The sequence below is a fragment of the Pseudochaenichthys georgianus genome, chromosome 15 (genome assembly GCF_902827115.2).
Source record: "Pseudochaenichthys georgianus chromosome 15, fPseGeo1.2, whole genome shotgun sequence".
NCBI classification, from domain to species: domain Eukaryota; kingdom Metazoa; phylum Chordata; class Actinopteri; order Perciformes; family Channichthyidae; genus Pseudochaenichthys; species Pseudochaenichthys georgianus.
Window position 1 is genome coordinate 26,216,931 of NC_047517.1, and position 15,748 is coordinate 26,232,678.

The 15,748-nt window shown below is 39.4% G+C and overlaps 1 protein-coding gene across 4 annotated transcripts in view; it reads right to left on the reverse strand.

Annotated features, from left to right (window-relative positions):
- Positions 1–131: 131 nt before the first annotated feature.
- Positions 132–15,748, reverse strand: part of zcchc24 (zinc finger, CCHC domain containing 24) — a 31,668-nt gene continuing 16,051 nt past the window's right edge. Inside the window, exons 3-5 of one of the 4 annotated variants that reach the window (XM_034101133.1) lie at positions 6,674–6,838; positions 4,227–4,269; positions 132–3,914 (exon numbers count right to left, since the gene is read on the reverse strand). In XM_034101133.1, the coding sequence (XP_033957024.1) occupies positions 3,871–3,914; positions 4,227–4,269; positions 6,674–6,838 (252 nt within the window). In that variant the 3' untranslated portion in view covers positions 132–3,870. Of the gene's footprint in view, positions 4,270–6,673; positions 6,839–15,748 lie in introns of all 4 variants that reach the window. The other 3 variants (XM_034101130.1, XM_034101128.1, XM_034101131.2) reach the window with 3 other exon arrangements.

Sequence of the window (15,748 nt, forward strand, 5' to 3'; positions counted from 1 at the left end):
TTAAATTAACATTACACAGACAGAAGCTTATAACAATTGCTTTGGGCTGAGATATCCAATGAACACATTCCAGTTACTGGTAATAACAATTCAGCATAGGACCCAAAAGAAATGAAACCACATGATCCAACTCCTAATTCAATATGACTTTTATTCAACAAACGCTCAACAGCACTAAAATGTTTTCCCAACTAACAAATAAGGCACATCTTGGAATGCCATTTCATGGACATGAAAAACAGACCTGCGGTCTACTCTTGAAACCATGACCATGTCTTTGTTTCCCAAAAAATCATTTTCTTCCCTACCTCGTGCCTGTGTTCTGTCCAATTCAAATATTGCAACAATGCAACACATACATCTCAAGTAATACAAACATAACTTTCCTAATTGACCACATAACTGTTAACACATTACATTCAGTAAATATGTATTATTCGTAGAGGCTACACTAGCGGTAAATACTTCAAGACTTATAACAATCAGAAGTTGCTGATAAAGTTAAAAACAATATGTACTGTAGCAAACTACTGTAAAGTATTTAAATAAGTATACATTGCACAAAATGATATTTCATTCAAAACCAAACACATGCACATGCAAACTCTAAAATAGTTCTTTGTCACACATGCCTTTTAACAAAAGTATACAATCCCTAAGACTACTAATAACACCAGAATATTTTATAATAGTTTCTTGTCATTGCCGCTTTAAGCTTGAACTACATCTCACAGTTGAATGTGCTTATACAGTGGTGAGTATCCATCACTAATTAAGAAAAGAGAAATTCTGCATGTTATCACAATATATATCTTCATAATATTGTTTACAAAATGAATACATGTGACTGTATGGATGTAAATGGCAGCTCATTAGTTACACATAACAACAAAATAACTGTGGGTTATTCACCACTGATAACATCATAAAACAAAACAAAAATACAATGGCTTATAATTGAGAAAAGGTATTAATTATGTACCAGCTTTAGTTTAATAATACTCTATGTAGACATCAATATGTTCCTTCTTTAGTGTAACTTTGTTGCATATTCTATACAAAAAGTGTTGTAAAAAATCTTTCCATAAATATTTCTGCAGGATAACCCCTCAGATTATTGTAAAACATAAAGAAAAAACTCCCAGCTTAGTTTATTTCTTAGCAATAGGCCATTCTTCACACAAAAAAAAGCTTCAATATTGCATAACATTTTTAAAAGAGCTACTATTCTCGATAATGATGGCCATCAAATATATACATAAAACAATCTATCTTAGTCAGGGAAACAACTCTTCAGTCTTTGCAGATTGCGTTACAATTTTCAACATCTATTAAGTGTTCCAAAATACACATCTCATTCATAGAAAATAACAAATTTGAACTGGAAAGATACTATAAAAGTCAAGTATACGAAATTCAAGAAATAATGTCTGAAAGCAGAGATTTTTTTCATATGTATTGTATGAACTGCTTCCATCGGCTCGTGATTTGCCATTTCAAATTGCCTTTATAACGTTTCTCTGGGCGGAATAGAACTTGTTGAAGGTTAGTTCATAAGGCATCATTGGTATCTATCCCTCTCACCAGGGCCACATGGTATGATGTGGACAATAATGTTAGGCTAGTGTCATCACACGGAGCAAACGAAAGACGATGTTAAGAATAATGGATTGTTCCCAACTAAAAGCAGAATCGTTCATTCATATTAGGTCTGAGCTTTGGGGTCGTATCGATGCACACATTCCTTCTTATAAGGGGGCACTCCAGCAATTTGTGCTCGTCAGGCAGGACTTATTGGATGTTGAAATTCGTTGTGAAACGTCTTCTGTAGCTCTGGAGGAACTTTGTTGAGTCTAAGAGCTATTGCATCACTGTTTTCTCAGCTTGGATTTAGAGACGCATTTGAAACAAATGGCCTTTTACAAACTGGGATTTTTAAAAGAAGTGGGCATTTACATCGCAGAAATTGAAAGAAGCTGTCGAGCTGCATAACGGGAAAGGTAGGATTCAGCGTTTTGTAGCCTGCGTCACACTAGGTGTTAAAGATATGCATATCTATGCCTCTGCTGCATTGATTTCAACCATTCTTACGTGTCGTGCAACCCAACTTACCTAAACTATAAAATCACTGGAATGCCCCTTTAACTTCCACGATGGAATTTAGCGAAATTCCCTAAACTGTAGGCTCCCGTTATCAGCCTCTGCAAACTCTCCCACTAAGGCAAGGGACCATGTATATTTTTTGACAAAACCGACAGTTCCTTGGATAAACATTACCACACTAGATTAAAACAACAAAGAGGGAGGTCCACAGTTTCATGCACGACTCCATTCGGTTGTGAGTATCGCCTAAGAAATAACATCTTTGTGGATATTCCATGACAACACACCACAGTAGGTTTTGTTTTTGCCAGCTGGAAATGCTGTTTCAGCCCATGCCTGCAACTCGGCAAACTTTGTTGAAGCGAACACCCACCATGCAAGTTCAAACTCATAGAGAAACTGAAAAATGTCCTTGTCCTTTGTAACTCCTTTTACCTGCCTTAAACTTAATATGCATCCCAGTTACCACATGCACGTGTACTGTTCCATCTCTGAGCCCATCCCAATTTGTCTTTCCTAATTTCAAATGGCATCCTATAGTCCTGATACTTCAGCATGATTTCAATCTTTTTTAAGGCACATACAATATGTTACATTATAAAATATAGTCAACCAGTTTGTATAAGGCTTGGAATATAGTACGATATAGAAAAGTTCATTTCCTATTAAAAAAAAATGTCTTTTAAAGACACTGGTTTAAAATAGTAGGCACTTATATTCATACAAAAATTGTACACCTAATTCATCATCACTTTCAATATATCCTTGAATCTTCAACATCTCCACATCACAAATCAGCCCTCCTATTTGACTTCCTATTGTTTCTCTCAACCGATCTGACAATCATCGCAGTTCTCCCAAACTTCACTTCCTTTTACACAGTCTTTATACTGCAATCAGCTGTTGGACATAGTTTGTAGGTGCAACATCTTCCATTTTGCTTTATTGACTCCACTAAGGTTTGCAGGCATTGGCTGTGAACTCTAAAGTCTATCTTAAACGTTTTCAAACTAACATCTCAGTTGTTTTTTTCTAATTTGGCTTTAGTTAACCGTCAAAATAATGCTTTATTGTTAATACAACTAGTGTTCTTTTCTTACAGCTCCTTCTAGTGATTTAAATGTAACTATCTAACATCTATACCTATCTAAAACTATAGATAGCTGAGAATTTGTGTCGTAACAAAAATATTCTGGGGAGGGTGAATGAAACCTTATCCGTTAGCAATGCACTAAATCTAGACGAAGAGCAACTGAACCTACAGTAGTTTCTAAAGACGCGTGGAAGCAGTTACACAATAAAGTGATATACAAACATACAAAAAACATTTAGTTATATCCCAGTTAAAATTCTAATTGCACACTAGACAATAAGGAAATAAATAGGCCAAATGTAAGCTAGGGATGTATGGCACATTGTCCCTCAGTTATTTCACAGTTAATAAGATGTGCTGTTGACCTTAACACGGCAAGTCAAAGGCCTCATACACTTGATACCATTGTAAATGTTCGTCACATTAACACACAGTTCACTTGGCAGGGAAATTGGAAGGCAGATCTCTGTAAACACAAATCCAACAAACCCCAAGATGAGGTAATCTATTGAGACCAATACTGTCAGTGACACCAATGTAATACATGCTAATCCGTCAATATGCCATGTGCTGTTGTTAATCATTGAGTTGGATCAATGGGGTTGAGTTGTTTCTGATGCATGTGGCACAAGAAAATAAAAGCTTTTGATGAGGAGCACTTGGAGAGATTGATCCTAGGTTACCGTGTTCCTTTCATTCCTCGATGTGGTCTTCAATACTGTCATTGGAAAAAAAAAAAGGATTACAAATCTGTGATCCACCGGTGGTTGAGAAGAGGGACAGAAAAATAAAAACCTATATTTGAGACTTCTGAGAGGATGGGAAGATGTGAGGAGGAAGGGACGCCATGTTGTGTGCAGGGCAGGGATGTAGGAAACCTGGATGTGAAGGGAGGAAGTTAACAGCCTTGATGGAGGATGAGCAATAGGACTTGTTGCTCTGACTCTGAATAAAGATGATTATTGCACACGGCGGCAGTAGTAGCCCAGGACTTTACATTTTTCACACAGGTGTTGCGGGTGCTCCTTACTCTGGTCAGAAACATCCAGGCCATCCGGCTTCTCTAAAGGGCGCTGAGGATACAAACGGAGAAACAATAATGAGTCATAAAAACACAGAAGAAAAAAAAACAAGCAGCGAACTTGTAAAACTCTGAGTTATGCAAGATTCAAGTCAGCTATATGCCTAAAGTTTGGCCTCCAATGTTACGCCCAAATTCTTCCCAGACCAGACGTGTACTAAACACAATTAGTTGCAGAGATATGGCAACACACCATCAGCTCTGGAAACTTGCAGTACTTTCCCAACCTTATATTACAGAAAAAGTATGTATTTGATCATGACCTTTATGGAAATATAAGCCAACAGCAATGGCTTTCCTGGAATCATTATCAAGGACGAAAGGAATTTGTATGCGCCGCATGATGGGGGATTATTTTAACAATCTGTCTGGAAAAATGTATTTCTCCTCTTTTGTTCTGTTCTTGTTATTTATTCAGTGGTCTAACTAAAGGAAACCAGGTTACCATGGGTTACTACAGGGGGATATTTCAGTTATCCGCAAATGAGTCTGCCTGGAAATGTTGAGACTTTACTATTGGTCCTTGAGAAAAGTTGAAAAATCAGATGAATGTTTTATGGGGTTCCCTCAAAGAGCAAAGGAACTGAGTTCAAGCCCCTTTGCTGCAGGCATCTTCCCTCTTGAGATGTCCTTGAGCAAGAAACTCAAGCTCAATCAAATCAGCTCTGTAGCTAAAGCTAGAGTCTGAGCTCTTTCCATTTGGAGAAAGTGAAATTGGAGCTTAACCCTGCAGCGGTCAATAACAAGCTAACAGCTAACATGCTAGCAATCCAGGAACATCCAAGCGCACAGTCAAAATAGCTCACTGAACTCATTTCTATTTTCACTGTTCTGTGATATATATTCCCCATGGCATTTAGTTTCAAGAATATACAACATTGTATGCAAGAAAGAGTAATACAAGAGGACAACAAATCCACTTGGCTAGCAAGCTTACTTGTTGTCATTTAAGTAACTTTGACTGTCAGTTAGCATGTGTGTAATTGCTTATTGTGCAATTGATTGAAAATTATGATTTTTCTTTTTTGTTGAAGTTTAAACTCTGATAGAAGACAGTTATAAAAAGATTGATGAAGTAACACAGTTTATAAATGACGTTCTCAATTTTGAACGCCCCCTTCTCTCATAGCCTACTGTCAGCAGTCACAACGTGCTAAATCAATGGCAAAGTTCAACAAAGTTAAACTCGGCAGACTATGTGCGCAGATGTATTAAACATGACGGAATTCATTTACATTGCACAGCTTAATAGCTGGTGTGACCAGATGTAGTAAATCAGTGAGTATACCCATCATACCCAATGGAAATAAGGCCCTTGGTTGAAACCAAGTTCACTGGGCGTCTGAGAAATATATTTCCCACCTAAGAGGAGCAAATATTTAAATGTGTGCAGACGGAATTGTAAAATACATATTCAGGTTATTTATGGGAATCTGCAGGGAGGGAGGGAGCCATGAGAGGCTGAACTCTTTGATACTCGAGGACACAGAGGTTAGTGGTCCATTTCAAACGCTGACAGAGGGGAAATATGTTAAGTGGGTGACATTGCAAATGCGGGGAATTTGCTTGCCTGTGTGTAGCTTTGCCACAAGACACAGAGGCAGAAAAGAGTGAGTTTTTCTCACCAGTGAACTCTATGAGGGGGAGACATTTTTTTTAATGCAGTCTTTCCCATTCTTTTAAGAAGTATAGTTCATATTAGTAGAGCATGCTCAGCCCTGGTATCCCAAGGATGAGCAGGGACTTAAATTATAATCCTAACTTTATTTCAGGAAGTGGAATTGAAAGAATGTAGAAAAGCATAAATATTAAAAGATGAATTGTTGAGGATAAATATATCTCAAGCTCAAGCTAAGAACAGAGTGGGTTCTTTCTCAGGCGATTCATCTCTTTAGTCAACAGGCTGTGAGAAAAATGTGAGGTTAAGCCGAACAGACAGCTTACCAGCACTTTAATTCCCTCAGAGCGGTTTCTGTTCTTAAAAACACTCCCCAACATCTTGGTTGATTTCTGCCGCTGTAAGGCTCAAATACCTCCAAGTTAGTTTGTGTCTGAGAGACATTAATAAAGAAATATTTGTTTTAAGATTGGATGTCATTCAGTAAATAATCTCAGATTTGTATCAGTTTGAAAAACCAATAGTTTATTCAGTGCTGGTTTATTACCAAAGAGGCAAAAGCAATTGTTTCATGGTATGGTTTTTATTTTATTTTAATAAGGCCATCTGGAATATCCTCAAGACAAAAGGAAGCCACGCGAACCAGAGTCTGGACTCTGTTAACTTTGGTTGAAAGAAATTAAATCTCCCACTTGAACAAAATGTATGAGTAATGTTTTTTACTTTAAAGACAATACCGCAAATAGTCAGAGTGAAAGTTTTATGTAGGATGAGGTACCTGTTTGTGTGGATAGACGTTGATGTGGCATTTGATACATTCTTGTCCCATGTTGGCCCAGGAGTTGCCACTCATCCACTTCCTCTTACACTTAGGGCACTTGTATTCTCCAAAGCATCTCTTCTTCCCCTGGTAGGGTGTCAGTCCTTCCCCTTTGGGTCTGGCCTGTAAAGATTAAAGCAAGGCGGATAAAATGTATGCACATGTGTGGAAATCATAACTTTGAACATCTTGACTAGATAAATCCAACTTTAGGATGAAGAAAGTGAGTTTTCTTCTTGCCAGAATGACATTTTTAAGAGAACCTCTTGGACAAATGAATGTTGAGCTTTGACAGCAGGGTGTGTCCATCCTTGTCATGCTAATATAATCAACTTCATCGTAGAGCACACTCCTACACACCATTTTGGCACAATATGTGGTTGTGTAATTGATATTTACTTCAATACAGCTGTGTTAAATTACTCTTCTGATTATCATGAGGTAGATGATTACCAACAGTCAGTCAGCCATAAAAAAAGCACAGGCCTGAGGGTAATATTGTTGGGAGGAGTCGCTCCGATGACTTCATGTTGGCAACTTTATTTAGGCCACGATATAGCATTCGTGGAAAAGACTAGTTGTTCCCCTTTAAAGCATGCCACAAACAAACGTACTGCTGATGTCGTCATAAGGATAAATCACAAACTGTCCTCCATCCTACCAAAATAAAACAACATGTTCAATGATTATCATGTTTGTCAGGGCTTGTCATTATCAATGTAAAGCTCCATCATAAGAAAAAGCTTCTGACAGCCATTATCCATTTTGGAGTGGTTATTTTTGCTTATCAAAATCGTATCATTCGGGAGATAAACATTTGAAAAGGAGTAGTGTGGAATTGTGTTATTTTATCTTAAAATTCTTTCATGCACAAATGGAAATCCGATATGACAGAAAAAAGTGATCTTAATACACAGCATGAAACTGCTGGCAGCTTTCCAGAAGGTACGGGAATTCTCTGCTTTGAAAGAAAACCGACCTGCCCACTCCAGGTTCTCCCGTAGGCCTGCAGATTGTTTCCATCATCACTTTAACATTGCTTGCAGATTTTGGGGTGGATGTAGGGGGTAGTGAAAGTTACTTATTTTGTCCCAGCCCATGTGTGAGTAATAGGAACTTTAAAGCAGCATCTGGCACTGTCCTTATAGGCGTCAGCAGTTTGCATCAGCACCAGCAAGCCAACGCTAAGTATGAGCGGCTGTGCTTCAATCTGGCCCCTCAACAGCATGACCTCAACCCCACTGTCAGCTTCGCATCTCCCACTGTGACAGCACACTGGCTGGAAAATCTGACTTCTGCTGGCCTGCAGCACACAGTCTATACACACTGACAGGGTTGACTCAATGCAATCAACCAGCAATCTCAAAGAGAATACCGTGGAAACATTTTGTTTTGAATGCTCTCCTACCAAAAGATCTAGCCCAACTACATACATCCTGCCACTGTTACTCTTGAAACCCCAAGTCAAAATACAGCGCTTTCTAGGTCTCTGCAGCAGTAACACTGACCACTATAATATCCAATACATCAGACTCATGATTAGAATACATTCTGCACTACAGAGGAGGTCTAACCTTTATCCTCATCATTCATTTGGAAATGTGTAGATAGTGAAAATTCTTGTTACAGCTGTTTGTTCGAAAGTGAAAAATCTTTCCCCGATACTGCAGCCAGGACTCAGCAGGACAGAAACAGCACTCATCCTCCTCATGACCATTCCTCTCAGGCTCCATGCTGCTTTTTCACAGTCTGGCCTCGGCCTTTGGCTGGGCAGCATGCTCCGTCTGCATCTGACTGCTTTCAGATTAGATGCTACCCTGTTTGCATCAATCTGAAGATGCTGCCGAAGTACACCCAGCAAATGGATAATCCATGGAGCCCACATAGAGAAGTAAATCCAATGTTGACAATTAGTCTGTGCAAAAGAGTTTATTAATAGAGTTTTTCAAATAAAAATATGGAAATTGTTTATGGATAGGTCAATCTTCAAATTTGGTTTGGCCAACTGTAAATAACTATTGTTTGGTCATTTGGAGTTCTAAGTATTATACTGCCATTGTGGTCATTTGTTTTCAAACCATTGCAACACATTGCCTCTCATGGAGGTCTGAGATGACGAGCAAGTTTCTGTTCTGAAGTCATTAACTTTACAGACATTGGCTTTCGACATTCCAATGGACAACCAAACATGTGGGAATGTCACCATAACATCTGGACTGTTGTGCCACCACTGCCAGCTGAGGCATGGTGAGAAACACATCGTGCCTTTAGGGCAGCAGCTTATGACGGAAGATTAGGTTTTTTTTAATCACATACATACAAACATAATCTGTCTTTCTGTTTACACTGGTGCAGGAGATAACAAATCAAAACCCTTGGCAGTAAGCACTAGATTGACTGAGCAAATGTTTTAGTTTCCAGGGGAATAACCACGCTTTGCTACCTTTTAATGCAACATCTACAAACCATTCACAATTCACACAGTACAATGACTAAGCTAATGGAACTGCGTCATCACAACACCAAACACTCTGGAGATGTGCCTGCATGGGAGGATGTGTTTTGTTTTCCTTTGCGCTAAACAAATAAAGCCATTCAAGCTGGTGCCAGGGTAAGAGCTTAATGGACATAACGGAGCCATTTACAGCATTTTTGGTGTTTGTTAAGTGGAAGCAAAGCTTTGAAACAGAGAATAGGTCAATGGCGTCCGTGCCAGGAGATGGTGAGCAATGTTTGACATATCACTTTGACATTGCCGGCTTTCATTGAGTCAATGTTTGTTTATGTCCCTTAGGCTAGAGCCCAGCATGTTGTGTAAGTGTCAGTGTGTGTGTCGAGGACAAGTGTCCACAGAGAAGACAGTGCTACTCCATAACCGCAACTAGTTGACCACAGCCTCCTTTGGTCCAGATCACAGCAGGGACAAAAGCTACGGGTCAGTGAACTGTTAAATTAAGCATATACACACATGTGATACAGACATTCACTGATGCAATCTCTACGCAAACCATAGCCACACACAATGCTTCTTTCTCCCCTTTTCCCCTCGAACACCCAAACTCAAATCCACACACACACACACACACACACACACACACACATGCACACACTCAACAAATTCTACATCCACAAGATTTCTTACACTCTTGAGACACAACTGGAAAGTCTCGCCGCACTGTTTCCTGCACTACTCCCACTCCGTTTAGCCCTGCTGCAAGGACACATCATTCTTTGGCTTATATCGCAAGAATAACGAGCTCACAAAATGCAATAAATAGATTAACAAGGGACAATAAAACTAAAAGGGAGACAAATGTGAGACACCAGAGAACAAGATGAACCGAAAAACGAGAAAGCTCATTAAGAGTTTGAAAATATGTACGTGTGCGTTGGATGGGAAACAGCCTCCTATTTTCCAGGATTGTGTTGTGGAAGGGGTTTTAAAACCTGCTTCAGACTGCAACATACACTCAAACAAAAGGAGGAAAGGAAAAAAATTGGACAAATACCACAAGCCCCACAGTATCTCGAGCCAACTGTGGAGAGACCCTTCCAATCAGCCCCTCTCAAGAGGGTGGCGAACGGGGAAGGAGAAACTGAGAGAAATAGAGACAAGGAGGAGGAAATCTAAATCCAAAGCAGATGGCCTCCATAGGGGCAGACCACAAAAAAACACAGAGCCGTCGTGAAATCGCTGCTCTGCTTTCAATTAAGCCATACATTTCAGAGAGGGAGAGAGAAAGAGAGGTGGGGGATAAAAAACAGTGTCAACTAACCGCTGTAGCCCTGGCCACAACTCGGTGGATTGGACTCATTATGCTGTGGAGGAATGTTCAGACGAATATCTTGCGATGAGATTTAAAGACACTTATGTTGTGCAAACAGAAAGATATTAGGAATGTGAAGTATGCACACTATTGCGTTAGGATTACTGAATTGGAAGAGGTGGAGATCTCGGTCTAGACGTCACCCGCTGTGATGTCTTTACATTTGAGGGTAATTTAGGTAATATCATGAGATTGATTGTAAAGTATGCAGCCGAGGCATCTGACTTCAAATATCAATTTGCCACAACACATCTTGAGATTCTGCTCCAGTGTAAATCATAAAAAGATGTTTATTGCTGACTACTGGAAAAGTATGTAGTCCAGACCACTGTCTGAGGCCTAAAGGTGATCTTGCATTTGTGTTGGTCTCACATTCCGAGCTAAGAGTAATGAGCAGTGGACAGACACCAGACACAAACCTGAACCCTTAATCCTCTGTCTCCAGCAACAGGATGGATTAGACTTGGTTTAATATTAGACATCCCTTCAAGCCAAACCTAAGAGGAATTGTTCTACAAGACCACTTCTTTCAAGGTTGTTGATATAGGATTTCATACTTGCTCGACATATTAGAGCAGGCATGTACATACAGTTGATTTGGGTTCCGGACACTGTCCACAGTCAGTCTATAGACAACAAATACAAGGAGACGGCGCTATCACTACAATTTGGGCCATTCAGCGGTTTGTCTGCCTCTATGAGAAAACAAGGGATTTGGTGGGTCAAACTACTTTGAGGCTTTGGTAAAGAGTTGGTAGCAATTGTATGCGACCGCTTTTGTGGTCTGGATTTGGAGAGCAGGGTCTTGTTAAAAAATGCAGCTCAGCTTTATATGAATAATGCAGATAATTGGATTTTTTTTAAATGAACCTAAACATTTGAAAAGAGAAATTAAGGGCAACAAAGGAAACATTTGCATCCTTTATCAGTTAATTGATATCAACATAACCCTCAAACAAAGGAAAGCCTCATGTCTAAGCCAATACTGAGAGGCTCTTCCCTCCAGTGCATAGACTTGATGTTATTTATGACAAAGCTAGATTCTTCTGCATGATTTGATGTTCCCATCACAGCACTGCAGACTTGCATGATCACTTAAAGCCAGACAGGTCAATGAGTCACAGCATAAGCCTCCCATTCAACAAAGAGAAACACACTGTAAAAAGGAATAGCCCTAAGGGTGTTTGTCAGACCACACCACAAGGAGCACCGAATGTTGGGTCATTGGGGGCGAATAACACTCTTATGATTCTTAATGCAGAGTTCAGGTTGGCTTGAATCACCACATCAAATAAAACAGATGTGAAACATTAGAAATAAGCCGAAAACTCACATCATTTCACACATTACATTATCTGATGTGGTATTGCTATCCACAGACAAATAGAAAACACTCTTTGTGACCCTGTTTTTTCTATCTGAAAGGTTTCCCGGTAAGACATCAGATCATTTACCGTCCCTACCCGCATTATCTGACATCACAGCAACGAAAGATCTGAGGATGCAGTCATCAGCCTGTCAGTCAGAACTGAGGGCCAAGTGAGGGCGTGCAGATGGCCACTACTTCTCTCACAAGAATGAGACTGTCCCCACCTCAGCTGTGTCTCGCTGCAAACAGAACAAGCATTATTTTATCCGCTGTTTCCGCTGCTGGACTAAACAACCCCAACCCCATGCCAAAAGCTCAGCCAGGTGCATTATGGGGACTATTTATCAATCCCACCATGCACTACAAGCTCTAAATACAGCCACTGTTTTCTTTGTGACTCTCTTTTTTGCTGCCATCTTTCTCACCTCTCCCTCCCTTTCTGGACGGCTCCTTTGCTGGTGCAGCTGTCTCTTTCTAATGCCTGTAAAGAAAAGGGGCTGAGGCTGAAAGTGACGAGAGGAACAGGTGTGCCGGTTAAGTGATAGATTTGCCCTCACTTGTGCACAATGCACCTCAGTCTATAAGGGACATTCCCTTAAACAGGGCTGCTGTCCGTGTGCATTGCATGTTTCAGCCTAATAAATGAGGACAATGTTTGAGACTTTTGTATTTAAGTTCACAACTATAATCACTCTCTCAGCCTCTGGAAACATTTGCAGAGAGTTATTATAAAGCAAGGCCATGTTTTTCAAGTATCCCAGATAGGGCTGCCTTAATCCTGGCTTGTTGGCACTAGCCCCAAACTGCTGGGCTGCTCCCCAGCGTTCCGTAGCGCTCCGATCCCTAGCTAGCATCTGGAAACCATCAGTGTAAACAAAAGAGCAGCGGAGGAGCTCAGGCCCCGCTCTGCCTCTCCGCATCCCCCAGGACATCGCTCAGGACATCGCTCGGAGAGCAACACAAGAACAGCAAACCAGCCCCGGATCTGGGTGTACTGCATTTGTATTGCAGAGCGTGTCCGTGCACATGTCTCCGTCTGCTCTTTTGTCTTCATCTCAGGATCTGTATTTGTTTTAGCCGCAGTTCAGAAACAGATGGATTTACAGATAAACGGATGGGGTTTAGTCCACAATGTTAGCTTTGAGGCTTTTTGGAGTTTTTGTTTGGTTTGCTCATTAACCGTAGCATTTCTGATAAGACTTCTAATTGCTTTAATGTGGTTTCAGTTAGTGGGCTAGCATTAGCGGGCTGCCTGATGATTGCTACAAGGGAAACAGGCAGGAACCTGGCTGTGGTTAAAACCAAATAACTGGTTATCCTCTGTGAAACATAAAACAAGATCAAAGCATTAATCAGGCCTGATCTTTCTCTGAGACAGGACAAGGAAATATTTCCAAAGTTTGGAACGTTTTTCATCTATTAATCGTGTGGTTTTGTATTTTCAGTCGAGCTGAAACCTCCAAAAATATGGTTCTTGGAGCTTTTAAACACCGAACCCTACACTTAAAGCAAACTATAATGCTTGTAAACACACACCACAGATTTGTGTCTGCAACCTGTTCCAGCCGTTATCAGCCTTTCATGATCATGGAGGTTTTCACTATTGTGGATTTAACTTTGCTAATGTATTATATATGTTTCCTTTTCCTGAGTAAATGTGGTTATCAATATCCTAAGTTTATTTAATTAGATGTGCATGTGTGGTTATGGGCCTACATCTGTAAGGAAATACTTCCGTGACTTAACCATAATGGTGCAGATCACTGGCTTGTAAGTAACTGCCTCGTATTGCCTCCATTCTCATGTTGTACAGTTGTCTCTAAACATAAACCTCAGCATTACACAATCCATGACACACATTGTTGCATTTATCTACACACAACTTTTACTACACATAGTTTAAAGAAAAAAATCTTACCTACAATCAGATTTCACAAAACCAACAAATAGTCATACAACACAAAATAATAATAATTAAAACCATAGTACTGTTTTTATATTAGAACAAAAATAATCTCACTGCTTTTTTTTTTACACTAAAATATAATGTGCCTAGAATTATCCGTCATCCACGTCCATTGATTTCTATATTACTGAGCTAAATTACTGCAATAAAAAGGACCTTACTTCAATTAATGAATTAGATAAAGTTGTTTGAATTTACTGGTCACTTCATTCATTGCAAGTGTGGTGACTCGCATAGAGCTGGCATAACAGTGCTACTTTCAAGAAGCTATTTGTAACACTTTCCTATGGCTGGGTGCTAAATATGTACATGCACATATAAATCTAAAACATTGACATGCAAACCGTCAATATGTATAAATGTTCAAATGTTTCATGCATTATTAAAATAGACTCAGTCATACATGATGTATTTCTAATATTAGACAGCAAATGGTATGTGAGCTCATTAGATATGACTTTCCATCACTAGTCAACCAGCACTCATTTGAACCTTCACTGCACCATGGGTCAGGCTGCTATTCTTGAAAAAGGTTTCATATTCTAGAAGCTCTTTATTTTAGCTTTTCATACGCGCTTGACATTTCATTACACTATAAAAAGCAGTTTTCTCACAATAGCACATCCAAGTCTAAATATGCCAGTGAGGCTCAATGCTGTATTTTGGGTGCATTTCTCCTCTCTCAGGTGTTGTGAAGAAAGCAGCAGAATGTAGTAGTGGACAGAGAAAAGTAAAGTGTTTTGTGGTAACCATAACTTAGTATAATTGATCCACAGCTACGTAAAAACTTCAATCTTGACAGGCTTCCAAAAGGGATTAAAAAAAACCCACATGGACCTGAAACATCTCACCAGTGAAGTCTATTTCAAGTGAAGAGCAATGCATTTAAAATGACCTGAAGCTAAATATTTTAAGTTAAGCAGCAATGCTCGAGGTAAAGGTTTTTCCCTCGTGTGTTTATCGGTTTCACAATCGACATCACAAGCATTTATAAATGGCTTTATTATCTAACTGTGATACATAGAGGAGGATGTCAAGAGGACAAACACTCCAATAGTTTTATAGAATAACCACAAGTCCATTTCCAGCTCAATGAAGACGTCAAAATAGTTCATTCTAGGAAATTCCGGCCTCTGCTTGGCTGAGTTAGTGCACCATACTGTAATCTGTGTTTACTGAGAGAGGCCGTGCCACAGCACACACACAACATGTTTCTGAAATGATCTTAAAACGGAACAAGTGTCTGGGTTGAACATAATTCTATCCTATTGAAGTCCCGTAACAGTACTGGGCATATCACTTATGTTTAGTCTGTTCTTTGGCATGCTGAGATATCACACTGGGAAAAGGTAAGTCAAGACAGCTGTATCAAAGATAAAACATCCCACAGCTGTCAGTCATGTCGATAAGTGGAGAGGCTGTGCCAGAAAATAATACAAAAAAAGATATTCAGTGCTTTTAAATGTTATCAACTACCCACTGAGAAATTGTTGAAACATTTGTACAAGAACAAGAAGTATTCTGGATCATACACATGTTATGGTTTCAATTATTTGAATATGTGTCCCATTCAAAAAGGAGGAGCAACAAAATACAGACAGGATTATTGGACTACAGTAATCGAAGAAACTCTGACTCAGAATGACATGTTTAATTATTTTATTAAAATCAGCTTTTCTTATCTTCCCTCTTACATCCATGTGTTTTTTACTTTGACAATAGATTTTCTTTACGTGGCTTTGTTTGATGGAAAAATCATAAAACATTGTCTACTTCGATCAAACAATGCAGGATCTAATTATTATATTGTGATTTTTGGCAATGTTGACACAATATGGCGATCTGTTGATTTAGATTAAAACAAATCTCTG